General features: G+C 39.7%; 1 protein-coding gene across 3 annotated transcripts in view; it reads right to left on the bottom strand.

Annotated features, from left to right (window-relative positions):
- Nucleotides 1–1188: 1188 nt before the first annotated feature.
- SENP1 (SUMO1/sentrin specific peptidase 1) overlaps nucleotides 1189–22529 on the bottom strand; it is a 51353-nt gene continuing 30012 nt past the window's right edge. For all 3 annotated transcript variants that reach the window (XM_014548612.1, XM_005877374.2, XM_005877373.2), the window contains 9 exons: nucleotides 18733–18771; nucleotides 17182–17266; nucleotides 16794–16949; nucleotides 15478–15609; nucleotides 7138–7341; nucleotides 5912–5991; nucleotides 4918–5002; nucleotides 4298–4393; nucleotides 1189–3283 (listed from right to left, as the gene is read on the bottom strand). In XM_014548612.1, the coding sequence (XP_014404098.1) occupies nucleotides 3221–3283; nucleotides 4298–4393; nucleotides 4918–5002; nucleotides 5912–5991; nucleotides 7138–7341; nucleotides 15478–15609; nucleotides 16794–16949; nucleotides 17182–17266; nucleotides 18733–18771 (940 nt within the window). In that variant the 3' untranslated portion in view covers nucleotides 1189–3220. The remainder of the gene's footprint in view (nucleotides 3284–4297; nucleotides 4394–4917; nucleotides 5003–5911; nucleotides 5992–7137; nucleotides 7342–15477; nucleotides 15610–16793; nucleotides 16950–17181; nucleotides 17267–18732; nucleotides 18772–22529) is intronic.

The raw sequence follows: 22529 nt of genomic DNA, 5'->3' as shown, positions 1-22529 counted from the left end.
AAGCTCTCCATAGATTGTTCTAGGAAATATGGCAACTTTGTCACAAGCTTAGCATGCAGCCTGTTTGAGTCAACAACAGGGCCTGATAGCCTTACACCTCCTCTTCTAACTCTCTTGGGTATGTGAAGTCACGGGGTGAAAGCGTCATATGCCGCTTCACCTTGACCCATGCAGATGCAGCAAGGGAGAAGACAAAGCCCGAGTGTCGGTCATTTCTCTCAATCTGGGAGGCATATTTGAGAGCTGGAGGGATCGCTGAGGAGAAAGACCAGAGGCTGAGACAGCAAACACACTGGGGCTCTTATCTGAACCCTCTCCCTCTCCCCACTAGAGCCTTTTATGAGCATGTAAAGCCAGGTGGCGATGGACAGGCTATGGGATGTAGCTGCTGGAAGTGCTCTTCCAGGTTATCTGTTTCCACTCAACATCACTAAAACTTGGGGCCAATATTGCTAGGAACAGTGGATAGAAGTTAGTGTGATTACAGGGGCTAAAGAGAAGTTGATATTACAGAGAAGTGTGAGGCACTTCATATATAGAAGAGTTAATTTACACAAAGTCTCCAGGTTGGATGAGGAAAAAGTACTTACATTCAACCCTAAACAGGACTCCCAGAAGCAACAATGGATCCCAGATGACAAATGGGATGGAACTAACCTGTGCTTCAGACCATGTTCTTTCAAATGGGCTGGAATGGTCTGGCTTTCTCTGTACAGGGCCCAGGAGTGACTGCTGGGCTATGGTTTCTGCTGAAGGCTTGATGTCTGGCACCTAGAGCTTATCATCCCTCAAATATTCCTTTTTTAGGGGAGGTAGGTGACCATGAGCACTGAGCCCAGGGGAACGAGAAAAATAGGAGAAAAGAAAAGCAATAGGCTTATTTACTTTAAACAAAATATTGGAAACATGCCCTTGGCCATGGAATACAGAAATGTATTTTTCCCTCCCCTGGTCATCAAAGCCCACCCTCAAATGAAGGCAAAAGTAAGTTGCCAGACGTGGGTCCTGCTCTTGTTGGCGAGCCCTCTGGAGAGAACAGCCCACTCTAACAGTCTATATTTAGGTCCCAATGAGCCATCTAGGCTACAACCTAGGTCTCAGCTCAGCTCACTCCTACCATGAAGGGTGGTCTCAGGATTACTAACTCCTCCCTGTATAAAGCTGCATTGGTCAGAAAAGGGGGCCAAGTTCAGACAGACTCAACAATATCTTATGTATTTTTCATAGTGCTTTTGTTGCAGGTTTCATTTTCTGCTATACATGGCAATAAATATTTGTTGCTTTGGTCTGTACAAAAAGTCTGCAAGGAAGGGAAAACAGATGTAATCTAAACAAACAATAAATACAGAAAACTATCTTGTTCCAAGTCCCCCGGAAATAGTGAGAGAGCCTGAAAAACGCAGGTCTTCTGAATCATCGTCCCAATCTATACCATACTGCCATGTTTCAAGTTGTCACTTAAACACATAAGTACCAGAGTCAATGTTCAGGAGTCCTGCAAAGAGGCTGCATGTCATTGCTTTCTAAAAGAGAATGTGTAAGGTCCCAGCAACTCATATATAGGAAGCTATTTATTTCCTATAGAAAACACCAAAAAAAAAAAAAAAAAAAAAAAAAGGGAAGAAAAGAAAAACAAACAAAAGGTAGTTTTCCCCCCAAAAGGCAGGCAGTTATGAAAAGGGTAGAACATCTAGTTGCTGGAGTGGAAACAGTAACATTCAGTTAACAATGGAATATTTAAAAAAAATAGTTTTCTTTTCAAATTGTAACCTGCGGTAAAACATAGAAAAATGTACTAAACAAGCTTGGTATAAAACAGAGTAAAATTTTCAAATAAGCCTAGGGAGAAAGCACAATGCTGGAAGGGATGAGGTACCAGGGAAAAGGAGAAAATCTTTCATACAAAACTACCTATTACAATACAGAAAAAAGTATAAAACGTTCCTATTTTGGAACTTAAGTACAAAAATGACACTGGCATTGGATCGTTTCACTAGCTAGCCTGAGAAATTCTCAGAGGGGATGGGTGGTGCTAAAAAGAACAAAAGGAATAGCAGTTTTTCAATCTCAAGTTGATCAGTCCAAATTCCACCCATTTTCCAGTTGAAAATATCAGCTCCCTCTGTAACCTCTATCCCTAAGCCAAAGTTTATCCAGGTCTTAAAATATTCTGTTAGGAAGTCCACAAACACCCTACACATAGGGGCTGGGATCTGTGCGTGCTGGAGCTAAATTTGGAGAATGGAAATAAATCTACAGGCTAAAATGATGAACACATTCAGCCTTTAAAAAAAAAAGCATATCCCTGTGAAATATATATATATATTTATATATATTAAATTCTCTGTGGTTAGAAACATATTTAAATGAACTAGCCACAGACCAAACTAGACTTGCATTCATCCAATGCTGGAATTTTATGCTAAAGACTGAGGTCCTTCTTCTTGGTCAGAAGTAGGCGGCAGTAAAAGTGGTGCCTTGTTGCTCCACTAACCATTCCCTGGGTGGGTCTTCCCTGTATCATGTGTTGTGAACACATGCAAACCCCTGCTTTTAAGAAAAGGACTGCCCAGGACTTTGGGGTCCACCCAGGGCTCATATATTGTGCCTCAGGAGGGAGGAAGCTACAGATAGAACAGCCTGGTATAGAAGCAGACAGATTTTACAACGGGGCATATAAATAGGAAACATCCTAGAGGAGGGACTTAGACATGTGCCCCCAAGTCCAGTTTACAGTCACTTTCCTGACAAAACATCTTGAAAACCAAGTGTGTATGTGTGTGTGCGTGCATATGCTGGTGGTTTTTATCCCTATGTTTTTGCCCATGCCCTTTCCTACCTCTTAGTAAGGCCTAACAACAAGAGTTTTATATGAAACCTAGAGTCTTTCCAAGCTTCTCTCAGCCCCTAATTAGGGACCAAGTGAGGCTGGAGCCCTTTGAAAACAAGATGGCAGAACTGAAGAAGTGAAAAGCAGTCTCTCTCTTCAGCTTAGGGATGTCCCTCACCCCTTTCACAGCACCAGAGTTTCTTTGCAAAAATAGTATCTGAGATACAAAAGGAAAGGCAGATGTGCTTGTGAATGCATCTCGCCAGGGCCTGGTCCAGGATCAAGGGCTTTACAAGAACAGGGGTTGGGAGTGGCTGTTTCCAAGGTCTCTGGCTGTAGACAACGAAGAGCTGGTCCCACAACGTCAATGCCTGCTAACTGAGACAGTCTTCACAAGAGCTTTCGGTGGAGAATCTCCCAGACCATCCGCTTCCGGAAGTATGGCATGTGTTGCTGTAGGGACACAGAGACACCCTTCATTTTCATTTCTTTAATCCAGACCCAACACTCCTTTCCCCATATTCCTTTCCTCCTTGAGGTTTTCAACTATAGTCTCAGTTGCATTTTTGGTCTTTCAAATTTCTCATTCTTGATTACATGTAATTCTTTTTCCTTTCCATTGCTTTTTCCTATTGCTATTTTCTTTTCTTTTTTAATATATATATTTTTTATTGATTTCAGAGAAGAAGGGAGAGATAGAAACATCAATGATGAGAGAGAATCACTGATCAGCTGCCTCCTGCACGTCCCCTACTGGGGATTGGACCCGAAACCTGGGCATGTGCCCTGACATGGAAGTGAACCGTGACCTCCTGGTTCAGATGTCAATACTCAACCACTGAGTCACACTGACCAGGCATCCACTGCTATTTTCCATTGCAGTGTCCTCAGAAGTTTTATTGGGCATTTCCAGGTATCCCCCGGCTATACCTAAATGTCTCTTAAGAATTCTGAGAATGTCTATCAAGTCCTCTATATTGAAATCTTGAAGATGTAAGATCTGAGGCCTGAAAATCTAAAAGTCACTTTTTAGAGGAAGAGTTATGGGAACTGTAAGAGTCAAGAACTATGATGGAAAAATCCAGTAAAGCTATTAATTCAAACAGAAGTAAAAAGTTAGTTTAGGTTAGCAAAACTTGAGTGCTAACAAAGTATAAAGAAAATGTGCTCTGGTCCCAGTTCTCCGTTTTTTACAGGCTTTGAAGTAGGTGGGGGAGATGGGTAGAGAAGAAGGCTCTGCTATTGCCCAGGATTCTTTGACTTCAATATGTGATATATGGAAACCCAGGATGTGATCTATTATTATCCTCCTTTGTCTTATGATGTGGCAGGCAGTAACCACCGGTGTTACAAGCTACAGGCCGAAGCAGAGCCCCCTAATCAGAGCAAGTAGAGAAAAAAACACCTGGCGGGCACCTGGAGACAGGGTGGACAGAGAGCTCCCTAACCCCTGAGGCCTCAGCTCACCTGTGTGAAGTTGATTGGTCTGTCTTTGGTAATGCAGTCAGCATATTTGCAGGCAAACATCCCACAATCACTTCCATTCATCTGCTGTGGAATTTCCTAAAAGACCAAAAACAATGAAAAGGTAACATCTTTCCAAGGTTCCTTCCTTCTTGTTAGACTATAAATAAGAACCAAAGCAGATAAATTTTACAGGTTTCCCTGAATTTTGAAGAGATGACCCCTCGTTCCCCACTTAGAACAACACAGGCTCAGAGAAAAAAATAGAGCTTCTCAGGCCTGTGGACTTCCTATTAACCACATAGGAAACTATCTCAGACTTCCTTGGCACCTAAGGGTGTAAAATCTGGTCCCTCCCAGTAGGGCCAAACAATCAGCAAACACATCTTACAGGAGTGAAAAGCTTAGCAAAATAGCCGGGCATTTAGAAAACCTAGCTCTACATAAGAAACACATTACCAGTTTTCCCACAAATAGCTTTCTCTATCTTCCCCAAGGAACAAAACAACCAAGCTGTAGTCAGGACAGACACTAAGAAGCTCCCTGGGAATCAAACAGTAATACCTTTTCCTTCCCAACCACTTCCATGTCAGGAACTTTTATCTCATCAAGATCAAATGTACCTGGCTTTTCTTGCTGAAGAGCTGCCAGCCATTGGTGTCAAACTCTTTCCTTTTCTTGTCAATGCTCTCCTGCTTTAGGTATTGCCTAAAGGTATTGGGAGAGAATGAGATGAGCTGTGGAGAACATGGATGACCGCTGCCACCCAAAGAATGGAGCAGACAACCCTTAGGAAGAGTTTTCACATATGCTTCTGAGAAAAAACAGTATACAATGTTGGGTGGGGGTATCTTTACACTGCTAAACCTCCTTTGGGACTCCCACAATTCATGCCTACCCTGTCCACCCAAGAGAAATACGATGTTTCTCTGATACCCAGGGTTCCTTCTATCTACTGTTCCTCCTGAGGAACGAGTTTTGATTCGTTTCCTTGGTTTATATGGTCCTTTCAAATTCAATCTAATGGAAGAAGAATGTTTCTCTAGCAACATCAAACTATTTATTTACTATTAGTCTTGAGTCTCCTGTGCAAAAATTCAATCCAAGCCAACAATATGTTGAGTATACACCTCATATGGAGCATTCTTCATAAGTGCAACCTGCTCACCATTCTGGAACCTATCTACCAGAGTGGTACAGGGAGGAATAAGCATTTTGGAAAGAGAAACAGATAGGGTATAAACAGATTTGCATTCTGGTTCCCAGTTAAGCCACTATCTAGTAGGACCTGGGCAAATAAAAATTACTCTGTGGGTTTGGTATCTTCATCTGTAATATTAGGAGGTTGGATTAGATGATTTCTAAATAGTTTCTCTAACTATATGTACATACCCACTCTATATTTTAGTGCACTAGGACAGTAATTGTCCCCATTAGGGCATATGTTTGGTATTAGTACATTATTAAACTTTACTTAGATGTAAAATATCCATTCTTACTTAATATGAAAATTTCCTTTATTAATTAGTTCACTGAAGGTATAAAATAACTGAGTTCAATAGCTGGAAGACAATATATACCAACACCATACTCTTCCGTCCTCAACTCCTTACTTACAAAAGGATCCTGCAGGCTTCATTGTTTATCCCACCCATAGAGTCGTAATAGGTAATATTCTTCTTTCTAAAGTCCACAACCTAGGAATAAAAAAAAAAAAATCTGTGTTTATAAAGTGAAGAAGACTGCTTTCTCAGCTTTTCCCTTCCCTGGAACCTTTTGCCAGATTTCCTGTGAAATCATAACATGTATGATTGATACTGTGCATCACACCATGCTTAATCAGCAGAAGACAGAAGAATACAGAACTACAGTGGGGGCTGATCAACTGCTGACCCCATTAATTGCCCTAAAACCTTTTTCTGTATTTAGGGTCCCCATCCACAATGTGGGCAACAATGAAGACACATGTTCTTCAGAGAATGTAAGTTCACTGAAGTCATTTCCACAGTTTCAGAAAGATGATAATAGATTATGGGTGTCATTTCTTTACCTGGAGAATTTCCTTTGGCTTTATGTTTTTAAAATGTAATTCAAAAAAAGACTGTGAAATAACTCTCATACTTTCATTAATTCGCTAAGCCATGTTCTCAGAGTCATAAAAAATATTCAATTACCAAGTATGCAAGGCCAAGTCATGATTAGGCAGAAAATAACAGCCACGGGATCTGAACTGGCAGCATCATTAGGAAGTCACTTTTTATACAGGTTTTGATAAATTGAGCTAAATTTTATTTTGATTCTCTTGCCTTGTAGTTTATTGATGTCCTTAAAAAGAGTTCCAAAATTGTCAAGCATGATCTAAGTACAAGTGAAGGAAATAAAAAATTAAACTAAAAAAAAAAAAAAATTCCTCTGCAGGAGGGAATTCTTTTTGTTTAGGAAAATACCTTAAAGACACATGAAGTTTTTTAAAAGATGGGACAGAGCCTGAAAAGACAGATGCAGTGCAGAAATTACTGAATTGCTCTGCATAATAAAGAGAATGGGAGTGTAAAAATTTAAAAAGTCACTTTTTCTCTCCATGCTTTTGCCTTGAGGCTGCTTAGACTTATAATTCCTTTTTAAATATTTCCAGAAAAGGAAATTCCACAGCTTTCTTCAAAGTCTAAGTATCTCTCACTCTTAACAGAAAGTTCATTGATCTATCCAATTTCTAGCCGACTAAATACTACTGTTCTCTCAATCATCCAGTGAAGAAGTAGAACTAATACTCACTATTCTCTGTGTATTCAATAATTATATAAATTCTTTTAAAATTTTACCAAAAACAAGTGGGTACTCACAGCAAGACACCAGTGCACTCCCAAGTGAATGGGCACCAAAAGAATGTCAACAGAAAATACATCCACTTTCTTTGTCCAGCGTTTCACAGCCTGGTAACCAGCTGTTTTTAACTTAGTAAAAAAAAAGGTATTAAATGCATGTACACTTGGCAATCCCTTCTCTTTACTTCGCTCCATCAGCATATTCATGTAGAAATTGATGATCTGTGGGAAGAAATTATATGTATGTATTATAGCAGGCCTTTCATAATAATTGTTATATGAAGGAAAAGCAGTGTTGTATTGTACAACATATGCTATTGTTTCCTAATTAACGCAATTAAGACTTTAACATGCAACAGCCTCATGTCCTTATATTGAATTCTGACTAGAAGGGAGGCTATAAACAGTGAGGTGGTTATAAACAGTGAAAACAAAAAGCTGAGGTTATATATATATAAAATGGAGTTGGGGATACATATGGGCAGATGCTGGCCAGAAGATAGGATTGGGTCAAATCTGTTAACAAGGCTAAGACCAACAGTTCAGTTCTTATACGTGGGTCACCTGTTTTTACACAAAGATAGAAAACTTTGGTTCAATGCTAAAGATTGTCTTTTAGCCTTTAAGCTAGCTTGCAGAGGCAAACTGTTTTGGTTTCAAGCAGACCTGAATAACAGGATAAATCATCAATTATACTGGACAAAACACTTACAAAATGACAGTAGTTGAGCAATGTTACCTTTTATAGAGGCACACTTGAATATAGTATAAAAACCAATATAACATAAGACCTGGAAGTACAGTTACACACCAAAGAGCAAAGTTCTCCCCAGAATCTGTATGGTTAGCTTTCTCATTTTTGTTGATTCCATTTATGCCTTCAATGTCAAGTATAAATGAAAGAAATTAAAATGCCTGAACAGGAAATATGTGATTCTTTCTATTAATGAAGCAATGTGTTCTCTAATTGTGACTATGTTGTCTATGGTTCCTTGAGGTCCAGGGCTCCTTGGTACTAAAGCTTGTAAGTTACTGGGCCAGAAGTTACTGCATACTTACTTTATGTGGTCAGATGAGGCCAGGCCAGTGTCTGTCAACTGCAAGGAATGAATGGGCTAACTGATCCACAGCTTGGAAATATGACTAAGAAAACAGGCATGTTTTTCAGAATGCTTTTTGGGGAATGGGAAAATGCCCCGGTCCTTTGACAAATATTTACACATTAGGATGCCAGAGCAATGAGCTACTGCCCAACAGTAGGCACCTACATACCGGGCAGGCAGCAGGGACCACCGCCAGGAACACACCAGAGCATGGTCTGGACTAGAGAAAGGGCCTATAGATGAGGATGCCTAGGCAGTTGCAGGGAAACCACACTTGCCATGAGGCAGAACTGGAGGCAGGAGGGAGAGGGGATGACTAGGGTTGAAGAAAGACACTGTTCTGCCTACATCTCTGAAGACTGAGCAATGGGCCCAGCAGGCCGAGAGAGCTTAGGTTGTGGCTAATTCTCTGTCTAGTGTGATTCCCAATAGATAATTGGAACTCAGTTATTTTAAATAATGATAATGAATTGAGACACAATTAGGATTATAGCTTTCTCAATCTAGATTTCCTATATAATTCTGCCCCCAAGGACAATGGTGCTAATGATGCTTGTAGGAATGAAGGCAGCCAGGAACACAGAAGGGTCTGCCCAGCAAGCACAGATTAGGCTATAATTAGGCTATAAACTACATTATCTAATGAGAGAAAACCAGCAAGAAGGGACTGATTCCTCTGGCATTCTACCCACCCCACAATATTAGCCATGTTATGACACTAAATCCTTCAGTCTAAGGGGTGAAGTGAATAGGCAGATGACCTGCCAGTCATTGTAAGCCAAACCTTCTATGGGGCAGGCAAGTTACATATTTGAGGCAATAACGACTCAAGGGAAAGGTGGAAGGAATCAGACAGAGATAAAGACAGCCAAGCAAATGAAAGCCATGGAGATATTTCTTCCCCAGGTGCCCATAATTGTGACCTTTGGGATAATTACCCTGAAGTAAAAAAGTATGACATAAATGAATGTCAAGCTACATATGACTATCCTATTTTTTAGGAGGAAAGAATGCTACAGACCAATGAAGTTTAGCTGGACTTACACTGCCTGAGTTGTTTGGGGTTCTTTTGTGTGTGTGTGTGTTTCTTTTGAAAGAGTGGACTATAGACCAACCCCTCCAAACAGAAACAAAGACCTAGCAATCAGGATACCTAACACCATCTGTTTCCTTTAAGAATCCCTCTTCCACTGCTTTAGCTCTGCCTCCAACCGACATTTCTCCACTGAGAGGGAAATGGCCTCCTCCAAAGTCAGCTTATTAATTAGCTCTAAGAAGTGATGTGGGTTCTTTTTCATTTCTCTTGTATCCCAGTAGGAGGGAGTGTGGTGGCCTCGATGTTCCCTCCCATTAGCTGAAAATGTATAATCTGACATCTGAGGCAGAATTTAGATTCAAGTTTCTCTCCTTGGTTTTTCAGCTATTACTCTGTCCAAATGAAGAAAATTGCCATAGTTCAGCCAAGACACAATCATACCAAAAAAAAAACAAGCTAGGAATTAGAGAACAAAAAGAATCCTACATGTCATCTCACAGAGGAGGGCTGAAGATGAAGGAGAAAGAAATGAGAGAAGGGATCACAGTACTTAAGATGAAAAAGAAGCAGAGATGGTCAGAGTATTTGCTTATATTTTGTGAAGACAAGGGTTCCTTCCCTCCCATGGAGAGAGCCTTTCTACACACAAGACTCTCTTAGCTCCAGAAGATCTTCAATTGCCTTTGAAATAAGGGGCTAAAAGCAGCAAATCAGCCCTGCGCCTACTGTTTGTCTTGCCAATATATCAACATCTGAGGACGACAGCCAGTGTTAGTCCACTTGTCACTCTTTTTGGGACCCACACTTGCCTCTGCTCGCTATGGCTCCTGGTGCCTAAGGAGCTGCCCTTCCTGCTGCCTTCACAGCCTTGGCCATGAGCGCCTGCTTGTCTATGCAGTCCTGTTTGGGGGTGGGATGGTTGTTTATAGTGTCTTGTTCCTTTGTGATTTTATTTGAAGAGCAGCCAGGATAAAGCCGAAAAAAAGCTTCTCTTTCAAAGAAAAGCCTACAATGTTTTCAAACTAAGGACTCAATCCTTTTCCTGTATGTTACCACAATGACATAAATGGCCACTGCTATTTGTATCTTCCTTTTTGCCCACTAAACCAGCCAAGCAATTGTTTTCTCATGCATTTAGAAGTAAAACATCTCACTAACAGTAAAACCTTGACTTTTAACCCCTTCCCAATGTTACATTCTGAAACCCTCAAATTGGCTTAGGAAAAAAATGTTCTAAAAGTTCTGGGCATGACAGTGTTCCTGAGCAGAGATCAAGATAACTTTTAGGGGAAACAAAGCTGTTTTTCCTACTTTACCTCTCCTAGATTTTTCACCTTGGTCTTCCAATCCTGATTTTTATTTTATTTTTTATTAATCCTCATCCAAGGTTATTTTTTCCATTGATTTTTAAAGAGTTGGGAGGGAGGGTCCTAGCTGGTTTGGCTCAGTGGATAGTGTCGGCCTGTGGACCAAAGGGTCCCGGGTTCGATTCTGGCCAAAGGCACAAGCCTGGGTTGTGGGCTCCATCCCCAGTAGGGGGTGTGCAGAAGGCCTCTCTCACTGATGTTTCTCTCTCTCTCCCTCGCTGAAATCAATAAAAGAAATATATATATAAGAGAGAGAGAATTGGGAGGGAGGGGAGAGAGAGAAACATTGATGCAAGACAGATACATCAATTGGTTGCCTTCCGCATACACCCCGACTTGGGGCCGGGGATTGACCTGCAATTCAGTTACTTGCTCTTGACCAGGATCGAACCTGTAACCCTTCAGTGTGAGGGCCGATGCTCTAATGCAGTGATGGCGAACCTTTTGAGCTCCGCATGTCAGCATTGTGAAAAACCCTAACTTAACTCTGGTGCCGTGTTACATATAGAAATTTTTTGATATTTGCAACCATAGTAAAACAAAGACTTATATTTTTGTTATTTATTTTATATATTTAAATGCCATTTAACAAAGAAAAATCAACCAAAAAAATGAGTTTGCGTGTCACCTCTGACACGCGTGTCATAGGTTCGCCATCACTGGTCTAATGACTGAGCAACAGGGGCCTGGGACTATTCTGATCTTTAAATTAAACCTATCCTAGCCAACCACAAAGCCCAAAAGACTAACCAAGCAGCAACACCTGAATATCATGAGTCAGAAGGTCATTCACGCCTAAGATTTAACCTAATAATATTATTAAAACCAAAAAGGCAGACTTCACGTAAAGTTCTGTGTATTGCATCCCTCATTGTGAACATGTGCCCCATTTTTTTCTCACATGGAAATTTAAGCAACAAATTATTATAATTACTTGCTAAAATTTTAGAGATGGTAGGCAATATCAATTTTTATGGAGTCATGATAACTGTAATTACAATTCTCCGTATTACCCACATAAGTCCTTGGTTAATTAAAAGGACTAGTTCTATTAGAAATACTTTAAAGAAGTAAACTATAATGATATTAAATCTTGCAAAAGAAGACTGAGAGTTCACAACTGAAATAAGTATCTATAATAATAAAAGCATAATATGCAAATTGACCGAACAACCAAACAACAGAATGACCATCTAGACGACCTTCTGGTCGACCATGCGATGACACGCACTGGCGCCAGGCCAGCCAAGGCGGGTGTGATGCGATTGGTCGGTGGGCCCCACCATTGCCCCATGATCGCCATACAGGGGGAGGCCCAGGCCACCGGGGCGATCGATAAGTCGGGGGGGCTCCATGATCGCCCCAAAGAGGGAGGCCCAGGCTACCCCACAGTGGGTGGGCGGGACCTCCTCCTTCACCCCAGTCTACCTGGCCATTGGCGCTGTGGCAGGTAGCCTGGGCCTCCCTCTGCTGGGGTGATCCATCACGGAGCCCAGCTGGGTGGGCAGGGTCTACCTCTTTGGTGTGATCAATTGCGGGGCTCCCGGACTGTGAGAGAGCACAGGCCAGGCTGAGGGGCCCCCTCTCCCCCAGTGCATGAATTTTGTGCTCCAGGCCTCTAGTTTTTAAATGAATACAAATACTTAAGAAAACCTACTAATTCCCCATCAGAATGTTAGTTTCTAACAGGCAATAACTTTGAAAGCCTGAGAAGTAAGGTACTTAAAAAATGGTGCTTTTTAAAATGGTTCTCATCATCATTGTGGACATGTGACTTGGCACCTGCTTTTAAGGTTACCATTATTCTGAACTCAGAAGACAAGTACTCCCTACAAGTTATAGGTAGGCTTGACAGAGATAAAGTAGACAAAGAATATTTCCTTCCCCTCATCGCTTCTAAATAATGTAACTTCCATTAACTTTGCTTGCTAAAAATCCAGCCTCTGAGGGGACCAGGGAATGGAAAATATGTCCTGGTGAATGCTGCCTCTGTAAGGGACCTCACTGAGGTAACTGCCATAGTAAAATAGCAAGAACTTAGCTCATAGCCTACTCATTGCTGCCCCCTAGAAGGTTTTGCATAATCTACAACAAACAGGTCACATTCCTGTAGAATAATTGACCCCTTCCCACTTAGCAGTGGCAGGCAAAAAATGGTAAGAGACCAGAGGTTAATGACTCCAAATCAAAAACACTTAATTGGTGGATACTTTTGACTGTCCTTGATTTTCATTTTGCCTTTTGATCTGGTAAGCCTTTTTTTTTCTTCTCTATTTGTTCCAATGTTTTAATATCACTATTTTGAGCCAAAAGAAGCAAAGATGGCATGGACCATGTGGCTCAGTGGTTGAGCGTCAACCCATGAACCAAAAGTTTGTCACTGATTCCATTCCTGATCAGGCTACATGCCCAGGTTGTGGGCTCAATCCCCATTAAGGGGCATGCAGAAAGCATAATCAATGATCAATGATTCTCTCTCATCACTGATGTTTCTATCTCTCTCTCTCTCTCTCCCTTCCTCTCTGAAATCAATAAAAGAATATATATATATTTTAAAAGAAGCAAAAGTGGTTTTCCCTAAAGCCCATAAAGCAGTGGTTCTCAACCTTCCTAATGCTGCGACCCTTTAATACAGTTCCACATGTTGTGGTGACCCCCAACCATAAAATTATTTTCGTTGCTACTTCATATCTGTAATTTTACTACTGTTATGAATCGTAATGTAAATATCTGATATGCATGATGTATTTTCAGGGGTCGCGACCCACAGGTTGAGAACCACTGCAAAGCAGTATCAAACCATACATTCCTTACTATTCTTGGTCAAAGATATTATTCAGAAATTGATGAAAATTTGTATCTTATAAATTCACAGAGGCAAAGAGAAAAGGGCCAGTCCAGCTGGCTCCAGAAAAAAATTAACATGCTGGGCATGACATATAGCTCTCAAACTCCATACATCTAATCCTAAAACAGGATCCAATTTAAGATTCTGAGGCAATATGATATAACTAGAGGCTCGGTGCACAAAAATTTGTGCACTGGTGGAGGGGGGTGTCCCTCAGCCTGACCTGTGCCCTCTCACAGTCTGGGACCCCTCGGGAGATAACCACCTGCTGGCTTAGGCCCGCTCCCCAGGTGGCAGATGGCAGGCCCGGATCCCGTGCTGGGTCGCAGATGGCAGGCCCTCTGCCGCGCCACCCCGCCCCACTGCCCGCCCCACCGGCCGCCGGGCTGCGCACATGGACAGCAGGCCTGGCAGGCAGCGGGGCGGGCGGATCGCACTGTGCCGCCCCGCCTGCAGTATGCAAATTTAACGGCCATATTTGTTGGGTTAATTTGCATACTCTTCTAATTGGCTGATAGGCGTAGTGAAGGTACGGTCAATTAACATCTTTGTCTTTTATTAGTGTAGATATATGCTTAGGTCTGAATCCTGGCTCTGATATTTACTAGCCATATAACCCCACAAGTTTCTTAATCTTTCTATACTTTGTTCCTTCATCTATCAAATAGAGATGATAAAATAATAAACTCCAAGGGTTGTGGTGGCCATTACATGAGCAGAAAGCATAAAACACTTAGAACAGTGCCTACATGAGGCAAATCCTCAATAGTTGTTAACCAATATTATTATTTGGAAAGTCCTTAGTATACAAGACAAGGATACACGTATGTAGACTATCCAGTGCTTTCTATTCCGAGTATCTAAAAATCCTCCATAGTTGTGAAGCTTAAATATACCCCAAAATATCAGTCAGGGATGCTGCTAGTGAGCCTAAGAAAGGGGGCAGGGACTTAGGAAAAAAGCAAACTATTTTCTTCTTTTGCTATGAAATATCCTTCTAAAATAAAACAAGCACCTCCAGGTATAGGAATAGGACAGATCAGTTTAAAGACTATAATGTAATATATTTACTTAAAATAATCTGAACTCTCAAAAGCTGAGAGCCATAACTTTTTTTTAACCAATATATCAAATATTTAATAATATAACTTTTTAAAAAATGTCAGTTTTAAAAATAGGCCATTTTGGAAAGCTTATATATAATAACCTCAGTGACAAAAAACAAGTAGAGATAGAAGGGGAAGTAGCAATGGATTCCTAGATGGAAACCATTCCTTCATGCTACAACATAGTCAGCTATTAAGTATTTTCTCTGAAGATGTGAGCTGCCTTAAAGACAGAAACAATACGAATGAGTGAATGTCCTCTCCCTCAGTGTACAAACTGTCAATATATAAAAAGGTAAATGAGCACTTCTCAGACTTTAAAGTACATAAAAATCATCTGAGATTTTTTTTTAAATGCGTATCTCTACCACACTGCTTCATACTTATTCAGGAGAACTGAGAATTGTGACAGTTGATTCTGATCCAGGTCATCCAAACTTTGAGACTCAAACAGTGTGATAATGCCTTGATTTAATTTCCACTTACCATCCGATATAATAAAAGTATAATATGCAAATCAACCAAACAGGGGAATGACCAGTTGCTATGATGCGCACTGACCACAAGGGGGCAGACGCTCAACACAGGAGCTGCCCCCTGGTAGTCAGTGCACTCCTACAGGGGGAGTGCCACTGAGCCAGAAGCTGGGCTCACGGCTGGCAAGCACAGTGGCAGTGGCGGGAGCCTCTCCCATCTTCGCTGCAGGCAGGTAGTAAGGAGCAAGGGGTCCAGGACTGCGAGAGCCCTGGACTGCGAGAGGGATGTCTGACTGCCACTTACGGGGGATCGGGCCTAAGCTGGCCAGTGGACATCCCCCAAAGGGTCCCGGACTGTGAGAGGGACTGCGAATCTCATACACTGGCCTCTAGTTTGAACATAAAATCAGGTGCAAGATTACCTCATCATTGAGCCAATTCAAATGGTTTAGAGTTTGAATATCTTTTCGTGTAATGGTCAAACGGAATGCTTCACTCAGAACTTCATCCTGGTTCCCATTACGAAATACATTCTTTATCTCTTTCTCCATTTCCTAGAGAAGCAAGAGGTGTCAGAGATTAAGCATACATGGCTTCAGATACACTAGATTTCTCATAAGTCCACACTATCCCCAGACAATTTATCATTAATCAACTGTTTACTTTTAACATTTTGGTTTCTATTCCTTCCAGTAGTAATCTCTCTGATTACTTCCTTCTATCCCACCTTGTCCTCCCCCTCTCTTTTTCAGCACAACAGTTCAGACCCTTGTTTCATTTTATTCCTGCTATAAAATACAGTATTTCATAAGTCTATGAAAAGTATTCTAAGTCTATGAGAAGATCTAATTATATTTTTGATCCAAACAATTTTCTGAGAAATAGAATATTTCCCCAAAGGTAGGAAGAGCTAAGTAAAGGTAGTCTCTCTTATTTTATGTCATTTCTTTAAAGGTAGTTTCTTGTAGAAACATTTTCCTGGATTTTTTGTTTGTTCTTTTTTAATGTAAAACATGGAATCCAATACAACTATAAAACATGTATTATACTCACCAGCTATGTGAGTTTCTCAAACAGTAGGCTAGATTAAGGAACAGATTACTTTAAAATGTACACTGACTTTATGTATTTTCTAAATTTTATACTGAGTTTTTATTACTTATTAAAAAAGTAAGCCTCAGCTTACTGTACATGAAATGAAACACAAATTTATTAAATGCTTTTTCACTGAAGTTGCTAAAAGCCACCCATAATTCTTTCCTCAATGTGCAATAATCATTTAAAAATAAAGCCAACACTGGGCTGTAATACAAATGAAAGCACGAGTATGCAATACAATTTTTTCATTTTTTAAAATCTTATTTTTCAATTACAGCTTACATTCAATATTATTTTGTATTAATTTCAGGTGTACAGCACAGTGGTTAGACATTTATATAATTTATGAAGTAATCCTCCCACCATAAGTCTAGTACCCACCTGGCACCATACACAGTTATTACACTATCATTGACTATGTTCCCTCTGTTGTGCTTTACTTCCCCTTGACTATTTTGTAACCACCAACTTATATTTCTTAATACCTTCACCTTTTTCACCCAGTCCCCCAACTCTCCTCCCCTCTGGCATATGCAATACAATTTAAATACCACATGTTCTATTATATTTATGTTTTAAACTTGTCCAGAGAACTCTTTCTAAATACAACACTTGCTAGTACAGGAATTATATAATTTACCTCTGTGATTTCAGGAAATTCATCTTCACTATCAGTTAATTTACGACCTTTTTTTTCTGTTTCTTGGGCAATTGTGACAGGGATCTCCTTTTCAAGAGGTACACGAAGACGCAGTTCTACTGAATCATGTACTGAATGTTCCTGTTCCTGCAATCTCTGAAAGACAGAACTTCAGAATAAGTGGAATACAGAAATATGCTATCTCTCTATGTAAACTGATTAGTACTAGCTGAATAGACCAAGAACATTTAGCATTTATCACACAATGCTATGGTACCATACTATTTTGCAATTACAACAGCTTTGACCCCTAAATACAGATAACCTTTCAAATTAGTTTCAATTTGGATATGCTATTTACTTATAATCTTATCCCAATTCTTTTTACCTGGTTTTGAAGCTGTAATGCCAGTGCTTTTTGCTCTTCAATCTGGCGCCATCTTTCCCGTGCTCGAGAATCATAAACACTAGTTCTAGAAGTGAAAAGAAATGTGACACAAATGCAGACCACTCTCTTAATATCAGCCCATTGTTGATGTACAGTGAGCATTAAATATGAAACCCTCATACACACAGTCTAAAATCCTGACACTAACTTATCACTATAAGTGAAACCACATGGTGTTATTCAAATTTTCCTACTGTTTTTATTAAAATAGTGAAAATTATTAGTTTGTTGCCAAATATGAACAGGTGGCTTTTGCAGATAATTGTAAATGTGTAGTCTTTTTCTAAAAACATGCTTGTAAGCCCAACCGGTGTTGCTCAGTGGTTGAGCATTGATCTAAGAACCAGGAGGTCACAATTCGATTCCCGGTCAGGGCACATGCCTGGGTTGCGGACTTGATCCCCAGTAGGGGGTGTGTAGGAGACATCCGATCAATGATTCTCTCTCATTGATGTTTCTATCTCTCTCTTCCTCTCCCTTCCTCTCTGAAATCAATAAAAAATATATTTAAAAAAAATAAACAACATGCTTCTAAGATCATGGAGAAAATTAAGCTTTATTTTGGAAACCCAAAAATGAGACTGAACCCCAAAGGAGAAAATAATACAAAATGTCATTGAGGTTTTAATTCAAATATTGTATTTATGAACCAAAAGAAAAAATATGGGTTTTTTTTGTTGTTGTTGTTTTTTTAAAGAAAATCAACACTAGGGGGTTTGGATAACTTAAAGTGAGTTCTTAAAACTGGAGACTAAAAGCTTTTAGTGATTTTGCAAACTCCAGAAATAGAAATTAGTCAATAAATTAGTTTTATCCATGTGAAAATAAGGGCATTTATTTTCCTTTCTATATAATTGCTAATTTTGAAATATTTTTCCAATTCAAGTTAACTTCAACTATTATCCTATATAATAAAAGGCAAATATACAAATCAACAGAACCATGGAACCACCCGACACAATGAGGCACACTGACCACCAGGAGGCATACGATCAACGCAGGAGCTGTCCCCTGGTGGTCAATGCACTCCCACAGGGGGAGCACTGCTCAGCCAGAAGCCAGGCTCACAGCTGGCAAGCGCAGCGGCGGTGGCAGGAGCCTCTCCTGCCTCCGCAGCAGTGCTAAGGATGTCCAACTGACAGCTTAGGCCATCTGACTGACAGCTTAGGCCAACTCCCCGCAGGAAGCAGGCCTAAGCAGTCAGTCAGACATCCTCCGAGGGCTCCCAGACTGCACGAGAGCTAAAGGACCCCCCACCACGAGTGCATGAATTTCATGCACCAGGCCACTAGTAAATTTAATAAACATGAACATAGAAATGTCCCAATAGAATTAAAAACCCCCAAAACTTAAAAGTTGTTTAATAAATAGCTATAAATAGGGAGTTTTTACTGATTAAACATAGGTAGGATGATTGGCTAATTGATTTCTTCTAACTAAAATTAGGAAGTGATGGAGAAGAAAAAAATGATACCAAAAATAATAACTTACAATTCTTTGATCCACAACTCTGCCTGGAAAAAAGTAGGACTATGGGTGGGAAAAGAAAAATATGAGCAGGAGGCTTATGAGAAAATTCAAATATTGTCAACAGAAAAACCAATCATTTAAATAATTTACAAGAATGCTTTACAAGTATTGAATAAATACAAGGACTAAATTACATAAAATTGTAATTGGGAACTAAAGAAATATAAATGAGTCATTTGCATACATTTTTCATAATAAAATACACTTTACTGATTGCATGATAACTGATTCTTACAGAATGCATTCCTTGATTTCTGTCAAACTTCTGTATCCATAGCAACTTTGTGGTGGCAATTGACAAATGAGTATAGATAGGTCCAACATGCATGGTGGTTGATAGTTTCATTTATGTTAACAGGTAAGATGAAAGTAACAAGGACGCATCGTAACTTTAGTATTTGTCAATAATAATGTGAGCAGTTTCTTTGTTAAATCAGATAATAGTTTTTAAGTAATGGTAGAATTTATCTTCAATCTTTTGTACTATTCACAATGTAATCACTGCAAACATGACACACTTTTAACTGGCATTATTGACATTTTCTCCATCACTTTAAGGCTAGTCCATCAACAAAATAGTAAGTCAAGCACTGATTTGTGGTGTGGGAATTTTCTATGATGTAAATGCTCCCACCATGGCCCACTTCAACCTACCAAAATGACATCAATGAATGTGGAATTGGGAAGAGGTGTGCAACAGCACATCATTCTATAGTATTTCCACCATACAGATATGATACATGCCAATAACCTTAGATGGATAATAGTAAAATGAGTAGGAAATGATGACTTTTGAATACTTATTACCTTTGTTTCCAATATAATTTATGTAACTGCAAGTTTATATAATTACATTTTGAAATAGTGGTTGTGTTTAATAACTAGCTCTCAAAATTCCTTGAAATTTAACAATTACCTCTTGTGAACTAGCTCCACAGCTACTCACTACTGAATAAGGGTGAGTTTTTGAACTTGCAGATAGGAGATTAGGTTATGTCCCTGCTTTTATTCATGAGCATCAATATGATATTCAGGTACATTTTCATAAAATGCAGCTCTTCTAAGCAAGAACATAGCAGTAACATGCCTGACAAATGTGTCCTGTTCCTCGGCATGAGTGAAGAGGACTTCCCAAACAGATGAGGTCAGATCCAATAGAACAGGTTTCCTTCATGTCTGAGAAACTTTATGACTCATGTTCTTGGTCCAGCTCTGGGTTTTGCATCAACAGATATTCTGACATGCAAAGCTACCTCTCTTGTGCTGCATCCCACTGATTTCAGCAAAACTGCTTTTGTATTTGGACACTCTTGAAGCCAAGAAACCCTTCTGAATGTAATTGTCATGTTATTATTTTTACTTTTCTATTTTCTTCTACACCTGTACTATAGTTAAAAAGATGACCCAAAGTTCAGCAGAGAAACTAAGTTTAGCATAGCTCCTTACTTGCATGAGACCAACATTATGTGAAAGAGTACATCACTTGTCAAGATAATACATTAAGCTAGAATGTTACTCTTCCCAAATGGTTCAGATTGACAGATTTATTAATAATTTAGTCAAATCTTATGGGTTCTTAGACTTCTTGCCAGTCCACTTGAATCAAAATATATTCAACCAACAAACAAACAAAACAGAAACAAACTCATGGATACAGAAAACAAACTGATGGTTGCCAGAAGGGAAGGTGGGACTAAGAGGATGGGTGAAAGGTGAAAGGATTAAGAAGTACAAATTGGCAATTACAAAACAGGCATGGGGTGTAAAGTACAACATAGGGAATATAGTCAATAATATTGTAATAACTATGTATGGTGTCAAGGGGGTACTAGACTTATTGGGGGGAAACACTTCATAAGTTATATAAATGTCTAACCACTATGCTGTACACCTGAAGCTAATATAATATTGAATGTCAACCATAATTGGGTGGGGGGGGGAAGCAGCTTGACATTTTAAAAAAGTATATTTGGAACAATAACAAATTATATATATATATTTTCAACCAAATCAAAGTAGATACTGAAATTCCCCACCCACAGAACAATCCAAATGAAACAGCTAATGAGTCAATGAATAAACCAAAACAAAGAATCAGCAACACAACTCCATTCCAAACATGAGAGATCAAATCTATTTGATGCAGCTCTTGCTGACAACCTGAGTGAATAATGCTTAGCAGAGTCACAGCCATGTTAACTGTAAGTCCTAGGTCTTGCTCTTCTCAAACTTCATCTCCTTGCCAAGCCCTAACTGAAGGACCTCTCACAGACACAAATGGAGGAGTAAACTCTTTTCCAAAGAAAACTTTTAGATACGTAGAACAAATAAACAAGCTGGGAGTTAAGAGACCTGGAACTCCTGGAGCTGTCCCTAATTACATTTTGTGATTTTTCGCAAGTCATTTCTATGAGACTTAGTTTTAGGACTTGTAAATTCTGGAGATTAGAGTCCCTTTCAGTTCTTAAATCTCTACGATCTGTCCTAGTTAAGGCAAGAGCATGGGCTCAGAGGGTATGCCTTGCTTCTTAGCCTAATTCTTGAGAATTAGTATTCCTAATCATCCTTAGGCTGGGGTTTGGCAATGAAAATGCTATTCTATTGTCTCTCCACCATCACTGAGGTTAATAAAGGTAGAACATAAGAGGAGGTGTGCAGTGAACAACTGACATAACAACCAACACAGAAAGCCACAGAGATCTGTGGCAGCAGTGAGGGGCTACTTAGTGTATGATACTAAAAACGTGAGAACACATATATTGCACAATATAAAAAGTTGACAAGAATCACACAGAACTGCACAGTATTGGTTTATGCTATTCAAATTTGTCCACTTCCATATTAGAACATAAACTTGATGTGGACAAAATTTGTCTTTTGAATTTATTACTGTATCCTCTGCACCAAGAATAGTGCCTGGGACACCGCAGGCACTCAGTATCTACACTAATAAAAGAGAAACATGGTAATTGCCGAATTTATTAAATAAATGAATAGTGTAAGACAAGCACTTCTCTTCAATGGATCGAGGTATCTCCTGGCTTAGGAAAGCAAAATTCAGGGGGAAAAGCAAAATCTCTTCGCTTTTCAAAGAGTAAATTATACATTGTTCCTCATATAATTGAAGCATACAATAATAATAACTACAACTATTTACTGAACATCTACTTAATGCTCTATATGTAAAACTCTGCTCTATTAATTAAAGCTCAATAATAGATAGTAAGGAATTATTACTCATACTATACAGAAAAGGAAATTGAGGTCCAGAAGGATAATCTGTCTTGGAAGAGCCAGGATTAGAAACTATGTCTGTCCAATTCCAAAGACTGTTCTTTCTATTATTGTAAAATGCCTTTTAATAAATCAAAACATTAAACCAAAATGAAGATGATAAATACCTGAGCTAGTCAAGAGAGCACTGCAGGCTTTCTGGGAAATTCATTTATTTAACAAAGATCTACACTAATAAAAGAGAAACATGGTAATTAGCGTACGACCCCTACCCTTCCCATTGGCTAATCAGCATATCCTTATGCAAATTAACTGTCAGCCAAGATGGCGGCCAGCAGCCATGCACTGAAGCGAGCAGGGAGGCTTGCTTGCTTCAGTGACTGCGGACTCCAACATTCCCCGCCTAACTTGCCGGCCTCTCAGCTGCAACTCTAAGCAACTATGTACTATGTTGCAAATAAGAAGCTAAACAAAACCCCAGAAACCAGCCGGACTGAAAGCCAGCCGGACCGCAACATTGTATC

This window comes from Myotis brandtii, unplaced genomic scaffold (genome assembly GCF_000412655.1).
Source record: "Myotis brandtii unplaced genomic scaffold, ASM41265v1 scaffold517, whole genome shotgun sequence".
Lineage (NCBI taxonomy): Eukaryota > Metazoa > Chordata > Mammalia > Chiroptera > Vespertilionidae > Myotis > Myotis brandtii.
Note: the sequence above shows the minus strand (reverse complement) of the source record. Positions and strands in the feature narration are given on the sequence as shown.